Genomic DNA, 14,515 nt, shown 5'->3' on the forward strand with positions numbered 1-14,515 from the left:
TGCTAAACCATTCCAATCAATAAGATACATGACACATCAACTGGAGAAGTCCGTCATCTTAAGGAAAGTGGGTTGGTTGTTTTTTCTACTAAACATGGTGCTTTTTCCCCCTATTAACACCAAACACCTGGCCAGAAACCATCCACACTTTTTAAAAAAGAAAACACATTTTAACTTTCACTGCGTGCAAAATAATTTTACTGTGTACATTGCCAGTGATTACAAGTGGTGCATCTGTTCTGCATCCATGATATTCTTCATTTATATTCTCCTAACCCAACAAGAAATTTACTAGCAAGGAAAACTTAATCCAATAGTTAAAATTAGCATAAGAACATGACCATCTAAAGGGCTAGTCTGTTGCTATTAAACCCTCATGCTACTTGTGGATGCATGTAAGAACGCACAGTCCCAATTTTAGAGTAAAAGCCTGCTTCATTTGTGCCAGCTCCCTCTTCCCTTGGCAATTTCCTTTATTTTCAAGACTTTAGTTGGCCTCATGTGACAACTGGGTTTCATTTTACTGCACATAGTATCAGGACATTCTGTAATTTTCTTCTTTTTTGATAACACAAGTTAATTTTAGCAGATCAGATCTGTAAGTGGTCTGCATACAAGTAGATATAAGATAATTAAACAGAATTTCCCAAGATTTTATCTTACTCTTAAACTAAAAATAGCCACTCAAGTATTTAAAAAAACTGAAATAAGCTAAAGCATCTGTCCTTCACAACTAAAAGCTCTTGCAATATGATACGTTTAGAAGCAGAGCTAAGATTATATAACTTAAGTACCTATTTCCTACACCAAACCTCAGGCTTTTTTTTTTTCTGATGGAAACAAAATCTTACTGGAAAAAGCAAACAATTCATAAAACCTTTAAGAAAGGTTTGCTTGTACACAAGAAAAGCTGAGTGCACGCATTTTAAGTTTTCTTCTTTATAAATACTGAATTAACCCAGTTATTTGCTTAACCTATGTAACAAATGTTGAGATTTGCAATACCCAATTTCTCCGTTCTTTCACAAGGGAACTTTGAAAGACTTGGAACTAAAGCAGTTTAGACATTTCACCCCGTAGCATTAACATGAATTCCAAATCTAAAAAGAGGAGTGTCCTGAAAATATATTTGCAATATATACTCTCTCCCTTCAGGTTTGCAAATCACTTGCATAATTTTCCCACAAAGTGCTGACTCAAGCTGAGAAACTGAAACTTTGTATAGTATAAAAGAGCAGAAACATCTAAACCCAACACTCCTTGACCTGATCATCAAGGCAATTCATCTCAGTATCAAGTACCACTACTAGCACTTAATTACCAACTCAGTAGCTTACAGGCGCAGTACAAGGAAAATTACACTGCTCCCACATCCATCAACAATTTTATTTAAATAAAGGAAGGCAGATACACAAGATAGCATATAATACCAGTGTTTAAGGTGAGGATGTCCCAGAGCAGTGGCATTGATGGCTGCAAATGAGAGATGATATACTTTGCCTCTGGCATGACAAAGTGGCACCTCCTACAGCACCAGCCTGGCACCAATGCCCCTGAAGGGCAAATACCACCATATAGACTACCTGCTCTCCCCTAGGAACCATGGGTAGAAAGAAGAATAATCTTTACCTAGAACACTTTTGAAAAAAAAAACAACTAACATTACAGGGGACACATAAGACATACAAGAATTTGGCAGTAAACATGGGGGGAGAGGAATTGCTTCTGTCACACCTTTCTTGCCATCAGACACCAATCATTTCACAAAACCCTACTTAATTCCTTACAGAAGAGGACTGCAATATGCCCCTTTAAATTTGGCTCATCATAAGCAACATTGGATATTGTGCATGTTCATTTGGGGATGTAGATGGGCTTCCCATTTTATTTACACTCAATTATATTGAATTTACACTCAAATTTCTAACACTAAGTTCAACAAAATTTATTTTAATCATCCATAATTAGCTTACTTCTGAAGACTTCTGTTGATTTGGTTACATCTTAATTTTTGTAGTGTATGACAATTGCATCTGTAATAGACTCAAACAAACAATACTCTTTCCTCCCATCCAGACAATTACCCATTTCCATTTTAGCACCAGGAGGATTCCAGGAGGACAGGACAGTAGAAAGGAAGTCATTTGAATGTTTCCACAGACTGTTAAGGCTCTTTTCTTTGCATTTTTTTGTTTGGTTTTGCTTGTGGTTTGACGGTGATGTTAGGGGGTTTTCTTTGAGGTTGCATAGAAGAACGTAGCCACTGAGGTAACAGAGGCATAGCTGCAATCAGGTAATGCAAATATAAGTGCAGATTTCAGCATGCTTAAAAATTTTGGACAGGACTGTTATACATGGTATAAGATTTTTACACAAAATATTAGCTAAAATCTTTTTTTTGAAAATATTATCTTTACTTTTGAAGATAGCTTTACTCACGTCAAACAGCAAAGAGATGAAAATTAAAATATTTTCTATTTTCTTTAAAGAGGAAACAAAACAGTAGGAAGCCTACTCTACCTACATCAGGACTTGTCCATGAAATAACCATATTCAATACTGTCTGAATTTGGAGTAGAACCTATTCTACACAGGAATTCACATTGGAAGATGGCAGCTCTATCACCTTCACCAATCCGTGCTTCCCTAGGCGCCAGCCTGGAAAAAGAGAGCTCAGCTAAGTAGAGACTCTCAGCTCTCTTCCACCTACTGCGCAGATCCAAATGGTCCGTCCCAGTGGGAGCCTGTGGGCCATCCAGCTTGCAGGATGATTTCCCTGCTCACTGCTTTTTCTGCTGTGGCCTCCATCTGCAGCAGAGATAGGAAGGAAGGAGAAATGACGAGCCAACAACTGCTTTGTAACTTTCACCTTTTTAACTAGAAAGAGGGAATTGTCCCCTCATCAATCAGAAGCTGACAAACCTTTCCCTGAACTGGCCTTCAATCTACGGCACTGAAAACCTGAGCCTTCCTATTGAGGATACAAACTCTTATATCCACTGTTATCGCACCAATGAAAATGTTCTCTGTCAACAGTAAAAGGAAGGATGGGAGAGACACGTGGAATTAATGCCCTGAACAGGAAGAGTGAAAAGATGACAATTACCTAGATGAGCAAAATAACTAGATAAACAACACTCATAACTGAGGAATTTCCTGCCTGCTTCCCTGTTCCTAAAAGAACCCGAAGTGGAACCACAGGATGGAGGGTAAAAAAGCCCGCAAACTCTGCTACTCTGGCCACTCTGGACAGATTACATTCTGTATCATTGTGGTTGGTTTGGTTTTGTTGGCTTCTTTGTTTTTTAAGCAATTTATTCTCTTATACACTTGTTTCAGAGTATCTTTGCCGTAAAACATTTTTTACGCTAAGACTGTTTATAGGAGAGGTCATCAAATGAAGCTGAAACTCAAAAAACCACAAACCCACTAAGGGTAACAGCTCCTGAACTGCTGAAAGCTGGAAAAGCACCTGGGGAAAATACCACTGTACACTTGTCCTGTTCTTACTACCTTTGCATGCACTTGCTTTTGGCCACTAAAAGGCATTTTTTGGGGTTACAGCTTTGGTCTGACCTAGTACAGCTGTGTCTGTATGTTTCTAAAGTAACAAGAAAGCTTGATTGCACAAGCAAAGCACTTTAAGTATAGAGATCCTCCGTAATTAGGACTTCCAAACCTGCTTCCTCAGTCAGCATTTTGAAATAGTCAAGAATATTTTAGAGAAAAATAAGGTATGTGTATTAACTAACGTGAAGATTTACTTTTTAAGTAATTGATTGATTGATTACTGTACATAGAATCAGCTGCAAAAGAAAAAACAATCACATTGTTAAAAGTACAATAGGAATTTATAGCAGCAACATTTTAATTGTAGTCTCCACAGCTAGAGTATATTTTCACATATACCATTTAACACAACTTTCATTAATTCAATATAGGAAGTGACCATTTCTGCACTGTAATTAGCTAGAATGTCAGGCTTCCATTTCTTAATCCCATGCTGTTTTCTTTCAGCATTTAGATATCTTTTTAATGTATTTAATTTAGTCACAGAGATTTAAATTTCAGATTAAGAACACATCCTCCCTTTGCCTAAATACCATTCTGTCCTACACTATTGAGAATTATTGTTCATCCACCCTTTTCCCAGAGTATATTGGATAATTTTGCACTGACAAATCTGGAGAGGACAAAAAAAACCCCAAAAAACCAGAGGTACAGCATTTTTGCAGGCTATCTGAAAAGGCACAAAGCACTGTAAGGATTAGAAGTTAAAACAGAAGTATGTCCACTCACACATCTGTAAGGCAGTGTAAAGCATTATTAAAAGTGCAAAAACCAAACCAATTTGTACACAGGAATTCAAGATTGAGAGCTTTCACCACAGATTTTAAAACTGAACTTAGCTCTTTCTTGCCTTTTTTGCTTGTTTACAAATGACATTCTTTATAACTTTTTTTGAATCTGCACCTCTAAAATGTTTATCCTTGAAACACATTCCTACACTTCTGTAAGTATTATTTTACTTACAATTTAAAAAAAAAAAAGAAAAAAGGAATTCCTTAAGGTGGACGGTGCATTTACCTCAGTAGCTTCCTCTTTTTGGCAGACTCGGAGGGGCCTCGGGAGGCCTTGCCCGCCTGCTTCCCGGGGGTGCGGAGAAGGGCCTGCGCAGACCTCAGCCACCCGCTGGCTGGTCGTGCTGTGACATCCCCAGTGTCCGCTCCCAACCTCGGCTGTAACCCCTCAGTGGATCCCCGAGTAGTGGTCGCCAGGCTTGTTTCTCCTTCTCCCACGCTGTCATTATCGGATGAATACTCAGATATTTCTGTCGAAGTGGCCTAAACAGACAAAAATATAAACCTATTTAAATGGAATGCTAATGAGATACTACAGCTTTATGTAGGCAGTTTTATGTTCCCTAGTAATCCATATATGGAATGCCAATTTATTAATGTAACTTGGACAACTCCTCTGTAAATGTGCAGTGTTCTTTTGTCAGTCAGCATGAGCTCCTAAATGTAAGACTGTCTCTTCAGGGTCAACTGGGATGAGTAACGTTTAGGTTTTTTAAATAGCTTGATCTGGAGAATTAAGCCAGTGCTTACCTCTATCAGGACAAGTTTCCAGAGGGGTGTTAGGATAAAGCAAGTTTTGAGGAAAGCAGAGAGAGGCTAATAAGCGACAGGGATTGTGACTGGCAGGAAAGCTGAGAGAAAGGGAGCTTTCACATTGGGATTCAAGTAAGCAGGAAGGTCAGCTTCCATAGTCTGAATGGAGGGAAGAAACACATGCCTGTATTGAGAGCTTGTAGCTGGCAACAAGGATGTAACCTTTTATTAAAACCACTAAAGCAGGTCTTCATCCATGTCCAACAGGCCTATAGCTTTCCAGGAAGGTTTCAGAAGTTGAGCATAAGCTGTCAGACTGCATCAACGTAGCTCCAAGGAGGATCAATCACTGGTCAGGAGTAAGGGCTGTAAACCAGCAGGGCTGGAGTTCAGACCCATAGAACCTTGCTGGAGCTCTTCTCCCAGAAACTCACAGGACACTCTGAACTCATCCCACTGAGGGAGGGATGAGAGGAGAGGATGGGAAGGCCGAAAAAACAACTGCAAAGAGACATGGAAGGCTGAGGAGAGAGCTGGGTGGGAAAATTCACCTGTTTTGGCTGAGCTTGTTTTACCCTCCTCTAGGACTCCTGCAGAAGCAGGGCAAGGCTGCTGGGTTGCCACCCTAAGGTGAGCTCTGTGCAGCTGTTATGTACACTATGCTCTCTTGACCCAGTATTTGTTTGAGTATTAAGCAAAAATACTTGAAAAGTGCCATTCTACCTAATACAGACAAAATTATCTAAACCACTGAAATAGGCAGAAGACAAAGAAACATGAGCTGGGCTCGGTCTTCAGGAGCTAGTCGAAAAAAACCCAAACTAACACTGTTTGCAAGTTCTGGTGGGGTGACCAGTCCCGTCACTGCAACCATCAGCACTAGCCTAGCTCAAGGAGGCTTGCCCAAAACTGCTCTGTGGACTCAGACAGTTGGAAGAACCAAAACCCAATATAAAATATTAAGTTCACCTTATCTGTGGGAAACTGGAAGACCCCAAAGACTGACTTTGCTCCAGATCATGCTGCCTCAGTCACAGAACGGGTCCTGGAAAAATTTAAGCCTGTTCCTCTTGGTCAAATGCTTTAAGCAGTGCTCCACACAGGTTGTCTGACAACTGGCTCAGGTAAAGACTTTATATGTAAAAGAGGGAAGGGAGGGAAATCACTACATTCACTAATGCTGTTCTATGTTATTCATTAGTGTAACCATCTGAAAACAGCGTTTTTTGACCGTGCACAAAATAAGTTCGGCTCTTGCCAGTTCTCTAATACATTCTTCACGTCAATGCCAAGACACTGTGCTAACGTTCCGAGAGCTTACCTAAGTATTCTGGAAATTGGAAGGACCTTTTAAAGTTATCCAGAGAAGTAGAATAGCTAAAAGAATGTAATTAATATCAATCTGTTTTAAACACAACACAGTCAACATTTGTCCCTTGGCAACAATATTTCTCTGAAAACAAATTCCTTCCACATTGGAAATGAGCCAGAAATAAAAGGTTTCAAACACTATGAAAGCAGTAAGCAAGCACTTCATTCTTAAAACACCATTCCAATGCACTCTCTTGCTTTAGGAATGCTTTAATTTCGCTCAAATAGCTACAATATCCACTGCACCTAAAAAAAGGATGCAAACCTGAAGTTCTCTGAGCAAGTAAAATGCAAATGAGGAAAGCCCTTGGGATATGATTCCGGTTAAGCACATGTTTTAATCCCACTGACCGCTGTAAGAGTTAAGAAGCTTTCCTAACTAAAGATTGTCTAATAAATCATTTAATTCTTCTGTTAATATTTATTGCTGTATACTTGTTTAGACTGGACTTCCCCAAGGAAACCATACTTTGGGGTTTTTGTTTTGTTTGCTTGTTAGAGGTTTTTTATTGCTGCTGGTTTTTTAATTGGTGAGTTGGAACTTTTTCTTAAAAGAGGAAACTATAAAAATGGAGAAGAAAAACAAAGAACAAAAACTCAGCCTTCCAATTTTGTACACTATTTAACTGTAGCCACCATCAGAATTATAGTCTAAAAAGGAAAATATTTTCAAAACATGCAAACATGAAAGTATCCAGTAAATGAGCTGGCAAGTCTACCCACATTATGGTGGGGAATAGCTGGCAAAATAATAATTTAATTTCTTTTATTCACTTTAAAACAATCCTCAGTAAATAGTGAAGACGTTGGGTTTTTTTTAATCAATATCTTAAACATCACGAAGACAAATTTTCAAGAGTTGTTTGTTGTGTTGTTTTTTTGGGGTTTTTTTGTAATTAAAAAATATTCCCAGTAATATCATTAGTTTCTGAAGAGCACCATTGCTAAGCACAGAGAATTATCAAACTAAAAGAAGGTGATTTTTCCACATGGCTTATTATTTTGAAATATAGTGATTTTTAATTACAGTGGCTGAAGATACAATGGTACTTACTATACAGACGCTCAGTTTCCCCCACCCAATCCCTTCCTCTGACTCTTGATTCCAATGTAATCATCCCCATCCTGGGGTTTTTCATGACTGTTTCCCATATATCCCAATCCCTCGAAATATTTGGTATTAAACTGTTTGCTAAGATATACCTATATTTTCCAATGATGGCCTTACCCTGACACTCTCTTTTATATCATTCTAACCATTTGTCCATATCCAGGGGATGACTAAAAAGAAAAAAAGCAGGGGTTGGCCTCAATCTGCCCCAAAAACAATAAACATGCTTCATTTTGTTCAATTTTTAAAATAAACCAATTTTCTCTGTGACTGGTTTAATTTGAAAGCTCTAAACACTCCCCTTTTATGGCTCTTTCTTTTAAGGAAAAATGACTTAAGTATAAATGCACAGACTACTCATGTTTTTTCTGTTAAGATTTGACTACAGGAAATCAGAGAAATCACTGATTACTGTATCTGAGCATCCAGGACCCTATATTGTAAGGATAAGCATGTTTAAATCAAAATGCATCAAAGAGCTCTCAAGATTAATTGATTTATGATGCATTTTTGACAGCACTCACAGGCTAATGTAGAGGATGGTACAAATATAAAAATAGAAACCAGAATGAGAAACAGCAAATATCCTTCCCCCCTCGACTAAGCAGCTAAGATTGCTATAGAATATATGATTACTCGTGTCAATTCATTAAGGAAAAAAAAAAATAATCACAAAAAACCCCAGCCACAGAGACAGTAAAATCCTGGCCAAAATTGTTCAACAGCAAAACTCTTGACTTCAGTGAAATGAAGATGGCATTCCATAAGCACGTAGATTTTGCATGCATGCAGCAAAGAAGATACCATGCTGTTACTTCTGTGACCAAGTATTCCTTCCCTCATCCTCAAGAGATTTGCTTCAGCTATCTCTTCAGCATTAACTTTGCAATCTGCACAGTGTTTGCCTCTACAAAGTCTGAAAAAGTTTTCACTTCAATTGTGATGGAAGAAAGAAATATCTGTATTTGATCAGTTTAACAAGCACTCGATATTTCTTATCAATAAAATAGCACAGTAAGCTAAAACAAAAAGTGTTGCATTTCTATTTGATGTTTCCAGCTTCAGCATAGAAAGCAGAACTGTACAAAACTTTCTGTACAAAAATCAATCCTATTAAAATAAATAATAAATCTGTATTTTTTTAAAAAAAGGCTCTCATACAGTGATTGCTAATTAGAGGCAAGGCGATGAGCAGTTACAAGAGTTTCTCATCCCCCTTGGCTCTCCTTTCAAGATACGTCACTCAGTGAAACTTTTCTGCAGAAAAACGTCAGTATACACACCCTACATTTGTATTGACACTTTCATTTGTTCAGTCATGGTACATTCAGAAAACGTTGTAAATCTTTCCCAGGTGATATGAAGACACTTTGCAGATAAGATGCTCAATAAAAGCTCACAGATATTCAGAAAAGTTCATCAGCTGAAACAAAGACGCTTCAGCATGCTGCAGTATGTCTGAATCTCCTCTTAGAGACAAAAAAATGGATATCAAATTCTATGTAGATGATGATATAACTTTTTGCAGATGGAGGTCACTTAGTCTGTAATGTCCTTCCCTAAAAATAAAAAATTTCTTCCCTCCTATTATCTTGCTACAGCCTAGCTCAAATGGCAGAAGAACTAATAGGGTTTCTCAGAGCACCCTTAGGGAACCAGGCTTTCTCAAGGTCACAGAGCCAAGTTGTGTCAGAAATAGAAATAGTATTTCAGAGTTTTAGCCTGTGATCACTGTACATACAAAGACAAATTAATCTTGTGGCATCTCCTTTCCTACTTGTTCACTCACGTATCTTTGCTTCTGACTCTGGAATTTTTTTCTATTATCTCCTGCCTGTTTTCTCATGTACTGTCTTTTTCTCTTTTGTGAGAAAATTCAGAATTAATTTGCATTTCCCCTAACTGCCTTCTCATGACTAGTCTCAAGATGGGTAAAAGCTGACTGATATTAACACACACACATGGAGTAAATTCAGGCAACTATCCTACTGCCTCTCCTTTTATACAGCTTTCCCTTACAATAAGCAATGCTGCATTTGCACTCCAGGTACTCTTTGCTGTCCTGCATGCAATGGGATTCAAATGCAGCAAACTTCTACCCCAGGGTGCTGGTTATAGCTTGCAAGGAGATTTGGTATGTTGCATGGTAGTCTCCAAAAAACAAAGTGAGCAGAAAAGCCACTGGATTTGCTATAATGAATATTCACAAGCATAAATCACCAGTGCAGTGTGTCAAAGGCCTAGCCTATGCTAATGAATGCTCGAAGCTAACTCCACCAGAAGCTGGCTTGCAGGATTATAGGGAGTAGGGTAAAGGTAAAAGAAATGAAGTTTCCCCTTAATTAATCAACATAAAATTAATTCAAACATTGTGTGCACAGATAATACAGGATATTATTCAGCTCTATAAAGATAATTAAAGATACAAAGGATTTAAAGCTTGTAGTTCTCTTCAAAGCTTTGTGTTTTCTGAAGCTTTAACTGGAGCACTGAAGTCTATGCCAAATATTTTCCTAGTATCTTGAGAAATAATTTGGTTCTTGGTAAGCTAGCTACTTTCACTCTAGAGAGATAAATTTCAGATATTCCCTCATACAAGAAATTTCATATTGAAGTGCAGAGCTAGGCGTGTGCTGCTCTGTGGGTGACACCAAGCTTTATTCTCACGGAATAACCACAGGAACAGCACGCAAAACGTGCAAGATTAGGTAGCAGTGCGTGGGCAGAGATAATCGTATGACAAAAACGAACAACAATGAAAGACATAAATCACTAGTAAGATATTTTTGGACTTGCAAGCCCAAACTGACACAGCAGATTAACTGAAATTTTGTATCTAGAACAACCACCCAGTGTTATTACAGAGACAGCATATATTTAAAATGTATCTCAGATAATGTCTGGTTGTTTAGCCAAGTACAGGATTCCTCCTCAGCACACCAGACCATCTGATCTGTCCTAAATATTTATCAGTGGTGTTGGTTCAGCGCACTAGGAAATAGTGCTACACACACACATTAACATTTTGTGGCTGCCATTACAGGAAACAGAGCCGTGTGCTATTCAAGGGCACCAGAACAGCCACCTCAAGCACTTTCCTGGGACTCTTCAAGAGCAACTACCACTGAGCTGACAAAAGGTTTGCTTCTTTCTCCGTCCTTGGCCACCGCTAAACTTCAGCATCATCTCCCTTCACACAGACATGGGAATTAATTCTTTCTGTCTCCCAGCTGCCACCACCCCTGGGCTGGAACGCAGTAGTTATTAGCACACAAAATCATTTATGCCAAGTAGCAAAGAAGAATGCTGGAATATGGAGGAGAAGTGTAGGCAGCAAGACTGTAATTATTCAAAGCAGAAATTGGTCACAGACTGCACCCTCATCTCCCCTTAATGGTGTTTTGAGACCTTTAAACAAGTGGTTAGGGCTTCTCTTCTATGACTAATCAAAAAGGATTCATTGCATCCAGCAGCCCAGAGCTTCCTATCGTAAAGGAAATTGATTCATGATTATCTCTGGAGGAAGCAGGCCAGGTACTAAACCTTAAGCACCACTGCTTACATTGCTGGGCTTCCCTTTGAAGAGCTCCTGCTTGATCCCATTTATTCTGCAAGCTCTGTCAAAAATACAGCTGCATTAGCTACTGTCTTAAAAGGTTATCCCAGAAGTAGGATTCAATCCAAAGGAAAAGTATCAATAGCTGTTTTCCAAAGAAAAGCAGATGGGGCAGAGATGCTGTCATGGACTGAAGGAGATGAAAAGGCTTTCATGGAATTCTGCAGAAAATAATGGAATGATATGGCTGCTGCTAAGTTCAACAGCCGGTTATCTGATGCTGGGCTTCCTGCACCAGTTCTGAAACCAAGAAAAGGTGTGGAGGGTGACAGGGACAGGAAAACTCCCTCTTCCACTTCAAAGAGTGAGGAGGTTGAAGCACAGTACACAAGCCCACAAAATGGTGGTTTATATCATATATGAAATAACGATTAACAAAATAAATAACTTGTATCATCATTTATCAGCTCCAATATCTTGTTTAGATCATACTGCCTTGAAGTGGAAAATGAGGTGACAATTAGGATTACATGCAGTATGTTTGGCTGTGCATTCTTTTTTGTAAAGGGAGAGGTGCATGTTTTTCTTTCATTTGAGCTCTCACACAAAATCACATATACACCACTGGCAGGAAGTATCCTGCATGCAGCACTAATCATTGTAGAAAACAAGAACAGAAAGAAATAATATTAAAATAAGATTTTGCACATCCACACAAAAATCAACATGAAAATCTGATCTTTGATAGAAAAACTTTGGGAGAAGAGTGACTGAAATTAAAACTAAACAGACTTTTTATAGACCTAATGAAAAGATGGTATTTACCGACTTTTATTTTTTTTAAAGCCAGGCAAAGAACACACAAGTGGTAAGAAAGATGAAATCAAAGCCATAACTTCTAATCCCAAGCAGAAACCTCATCTTTCACAAGACAAACAGGTTAAGCAGGCTATACCTCTGGAGATAGATCCACAAGCTGTTCCAGCCTGCCTCTCCCAGAACAGGTTGTTCTGAGGCATGGATCAGCCGACCGAAACAGGTGAGGCTCTCTTCTCAGCCCAAGCCTTTTTATAAAAAATAAGTCCATAAAGCAAGGAGCACTGTTTATTGCTAAGCATACTCTGTAGATGTAGAATTTAAATAGTGATTCTGAAGGTAAGAGTCAACAAAGCAGCTGTCTGCTGGGCACAAGGGCAGGAAGGAATTGTAGGGGACAGTGAGCTCTTAAGGTGCAAAATGGGCACAAAGCAGGAGTTTACCCAACATCAGTTAAGGGACACTGATTTGTATGGTATGGAGCATAAGGCAAACCCTGCGGCAATCTTGACATCTGTAGCATTTGTGCTGCATCTGTACCTCTTAAAAGAAACATTTTAGTAGTTTAATGAGCTTTAGCATTAAGAAATCAATCTATCACTTCCTAATATTATCTCATTATCACGATCTCTCCAGCAGTCTGCGATCAGAGTAATAGTCAACTTCTAACAGACCAAGTAATGCTGAAAAATGTTAACACAGACGAACTAAAAGTGCTTTTTCTGCTTTGTCTAATGGGGTTTTATTCTATCATACAAGAACATCTTCATTTTCTTTGGGAGCTAAAGACAATTTGGACCAATTTATGCACACTGTTAGCCAACGTTATGTTCAAGTGAATTACCATAACCCTTGCTCTCCATTCCCTTCTTAAGAAAAAGAGGGGAAGGGGGAGATGCCACTTCACGTGTTGCATCTTGCAAACTATTCAGGGACAGAACCAGGTCTCCTCTCATGCAACTGCATATTATCCCACGCAGTTGAGCTCTCATCTTGATAAAGATCCTCCAGATGACAGAGACACAGGTTTTCAAATATAAATACCTGTCTCTGATAGGGCATGCAGATAATTACATCATTTTGCACAGAAGCCTCAACATTATACAGTGAAGTTTGGGTACACAGGAAAATTGCAGTCAGGTTATAACACCACTTAAACAGGGTTTCGTTCTTGACACAGAAATAGCTACTTTCATGTTTCCAAGGAACAGATGTTATCACGTGGTTTGATAACCTACTTTCACATTCTTTGTTTATACTTATTCACTTAGTTTCATTTATTAAAGTTAGTGGATCCAGGCCATGAAACCTCAGTTTTATTGTCTCTGGTTTAGGTGATGCTATGGTAATCATCCAGGTTAAAGCCTGTATGTAACAAGAGGACTCAACTGAAAGGCATGATTAAAAGCCAAATTATTATTTATGAACTAAATACTAAAGCACCTAGACTAAACACCTGCAGGATTCAGTAGCAACTGTTAAAGGAGGAAATACATGTCCATCTTCAAGTAACTCTTTTATTTTAACTTACAATGGGGAGGCAATATCTTTTAACAGACAGATATAACTGTGGGAAAACGAACAAGCTTTTAGCACTAAGCCCTTCTATAGTTTGGGGTTTTCTCTCCAAATAGATAATTTGATCTTAATAAATTAAATCTTTCCTTATAAAATTGCTTATCTTTTTTATATTTAGCCTATACAGTTAAGAATAACCATCCTGCAAGCTTTTTAAGAAGTTCTTTCTAAAAAAGAAAATGCCTCTCATGATAATGTCACTGTGTAGACAGATCAGGGAACAGTCAAGGACTTTAAAATATCTTTCATATTATGTATTCTCTTTCAAAAAGTAGATGATAACTGCAAGCATGTTATTTTTGAGATTAAAGGAAGTAATTCCAGAATAATCAACTAAATGAGATTGCACAAAGATATTCACTGAAGCACAAATTATACACACTGATTTCTCATCTTTGGTTGATCTGCTGCAGTTTCCTGTGAAAACCCTTAGAAAAGCACTTATCATAAAAGGAAAAAAAAAAAGAAATGAGAGAATGGAAACACAAGTGGCACAGTGTTGTATAACACACAAATGCAATACAGCCATAATTTCTGCAATAATGCTCAGCACTTAGTGGAAAGTTTTTTTGTTAATAATTTCCACAGGGGTATAAAGAAACATCCTGAAATTGAGATTCTGCGATTCGAGCTCCAGCAGTGCCAGTGTTCACAGCTATAGCATAGGCAGCTTAAGGAGACACCAGGCTGCTGGGCAGCACAGCACATTACATTCATTTTCTTCTACTCCCACTCACTCCACATTCTTCTCACTTGACTGTGCTCCCCTTTGCCCCATTTGTTGCTTCACAGCTCCAGCAGAACTGCCCCCAAAGCCTAAAATAGTCACTTCATTTCTTCCCTTCTCCTCATTTCACACTTATTTCAACCCCTTCCCTCCTCTCCAGAAGTCCTTCCACAGTCTACCTTTTCTAGATCATTGTTTTGTGGTTTTGCACTGTTAAAACTATTTTAAACAGCAAACATTTC

At 38.5% G+C, this 14,515-nt stretch overlaps 1 protein-coding gene across 3 annotated transcripts in view; it reads right to left on the reverse strand.

Annotated features, from left to right (window-relative positions):
• Positions 1–14,515, reverse strand: part of SPIDR (scaffolding protein involved in DNA repair) — a 199,342-nt gene that overhangs the window by 140,916 nt on the left and 43,911 nt on the right. For all 3 annotated transcript variants that reach the window (XM_017831269.1, XM_017831261.1, XM_017831278.1), the window contains exon 6: positions 4,588–4,844. In XM_017831269.1, the coding sequence (XP_017686758.1) occupies positions 4,588–4,844 (257 nt within the window). The remainder of the gene's footprint in view (positions 1–4,587; positions 4,845–14,515) is intronic.

The sequence above is a fragment of the Lepidothrix coronata genome, unplaced genomic scaffold (assembly GCF_001604755.1).
Source record: "Lepidothrix coronata isolate B3197 unplaced genomic scaffold, Lepidothrix_coronata-1.0 Scaffold6, whole genome shotgun sequence".
NCBI classification, from domain to species: Eukaryota; Metazoa; Chordata; class Aves; order Passeriformes; family Pipridae; genus Lepidothrix; species Lepidothrix coronata.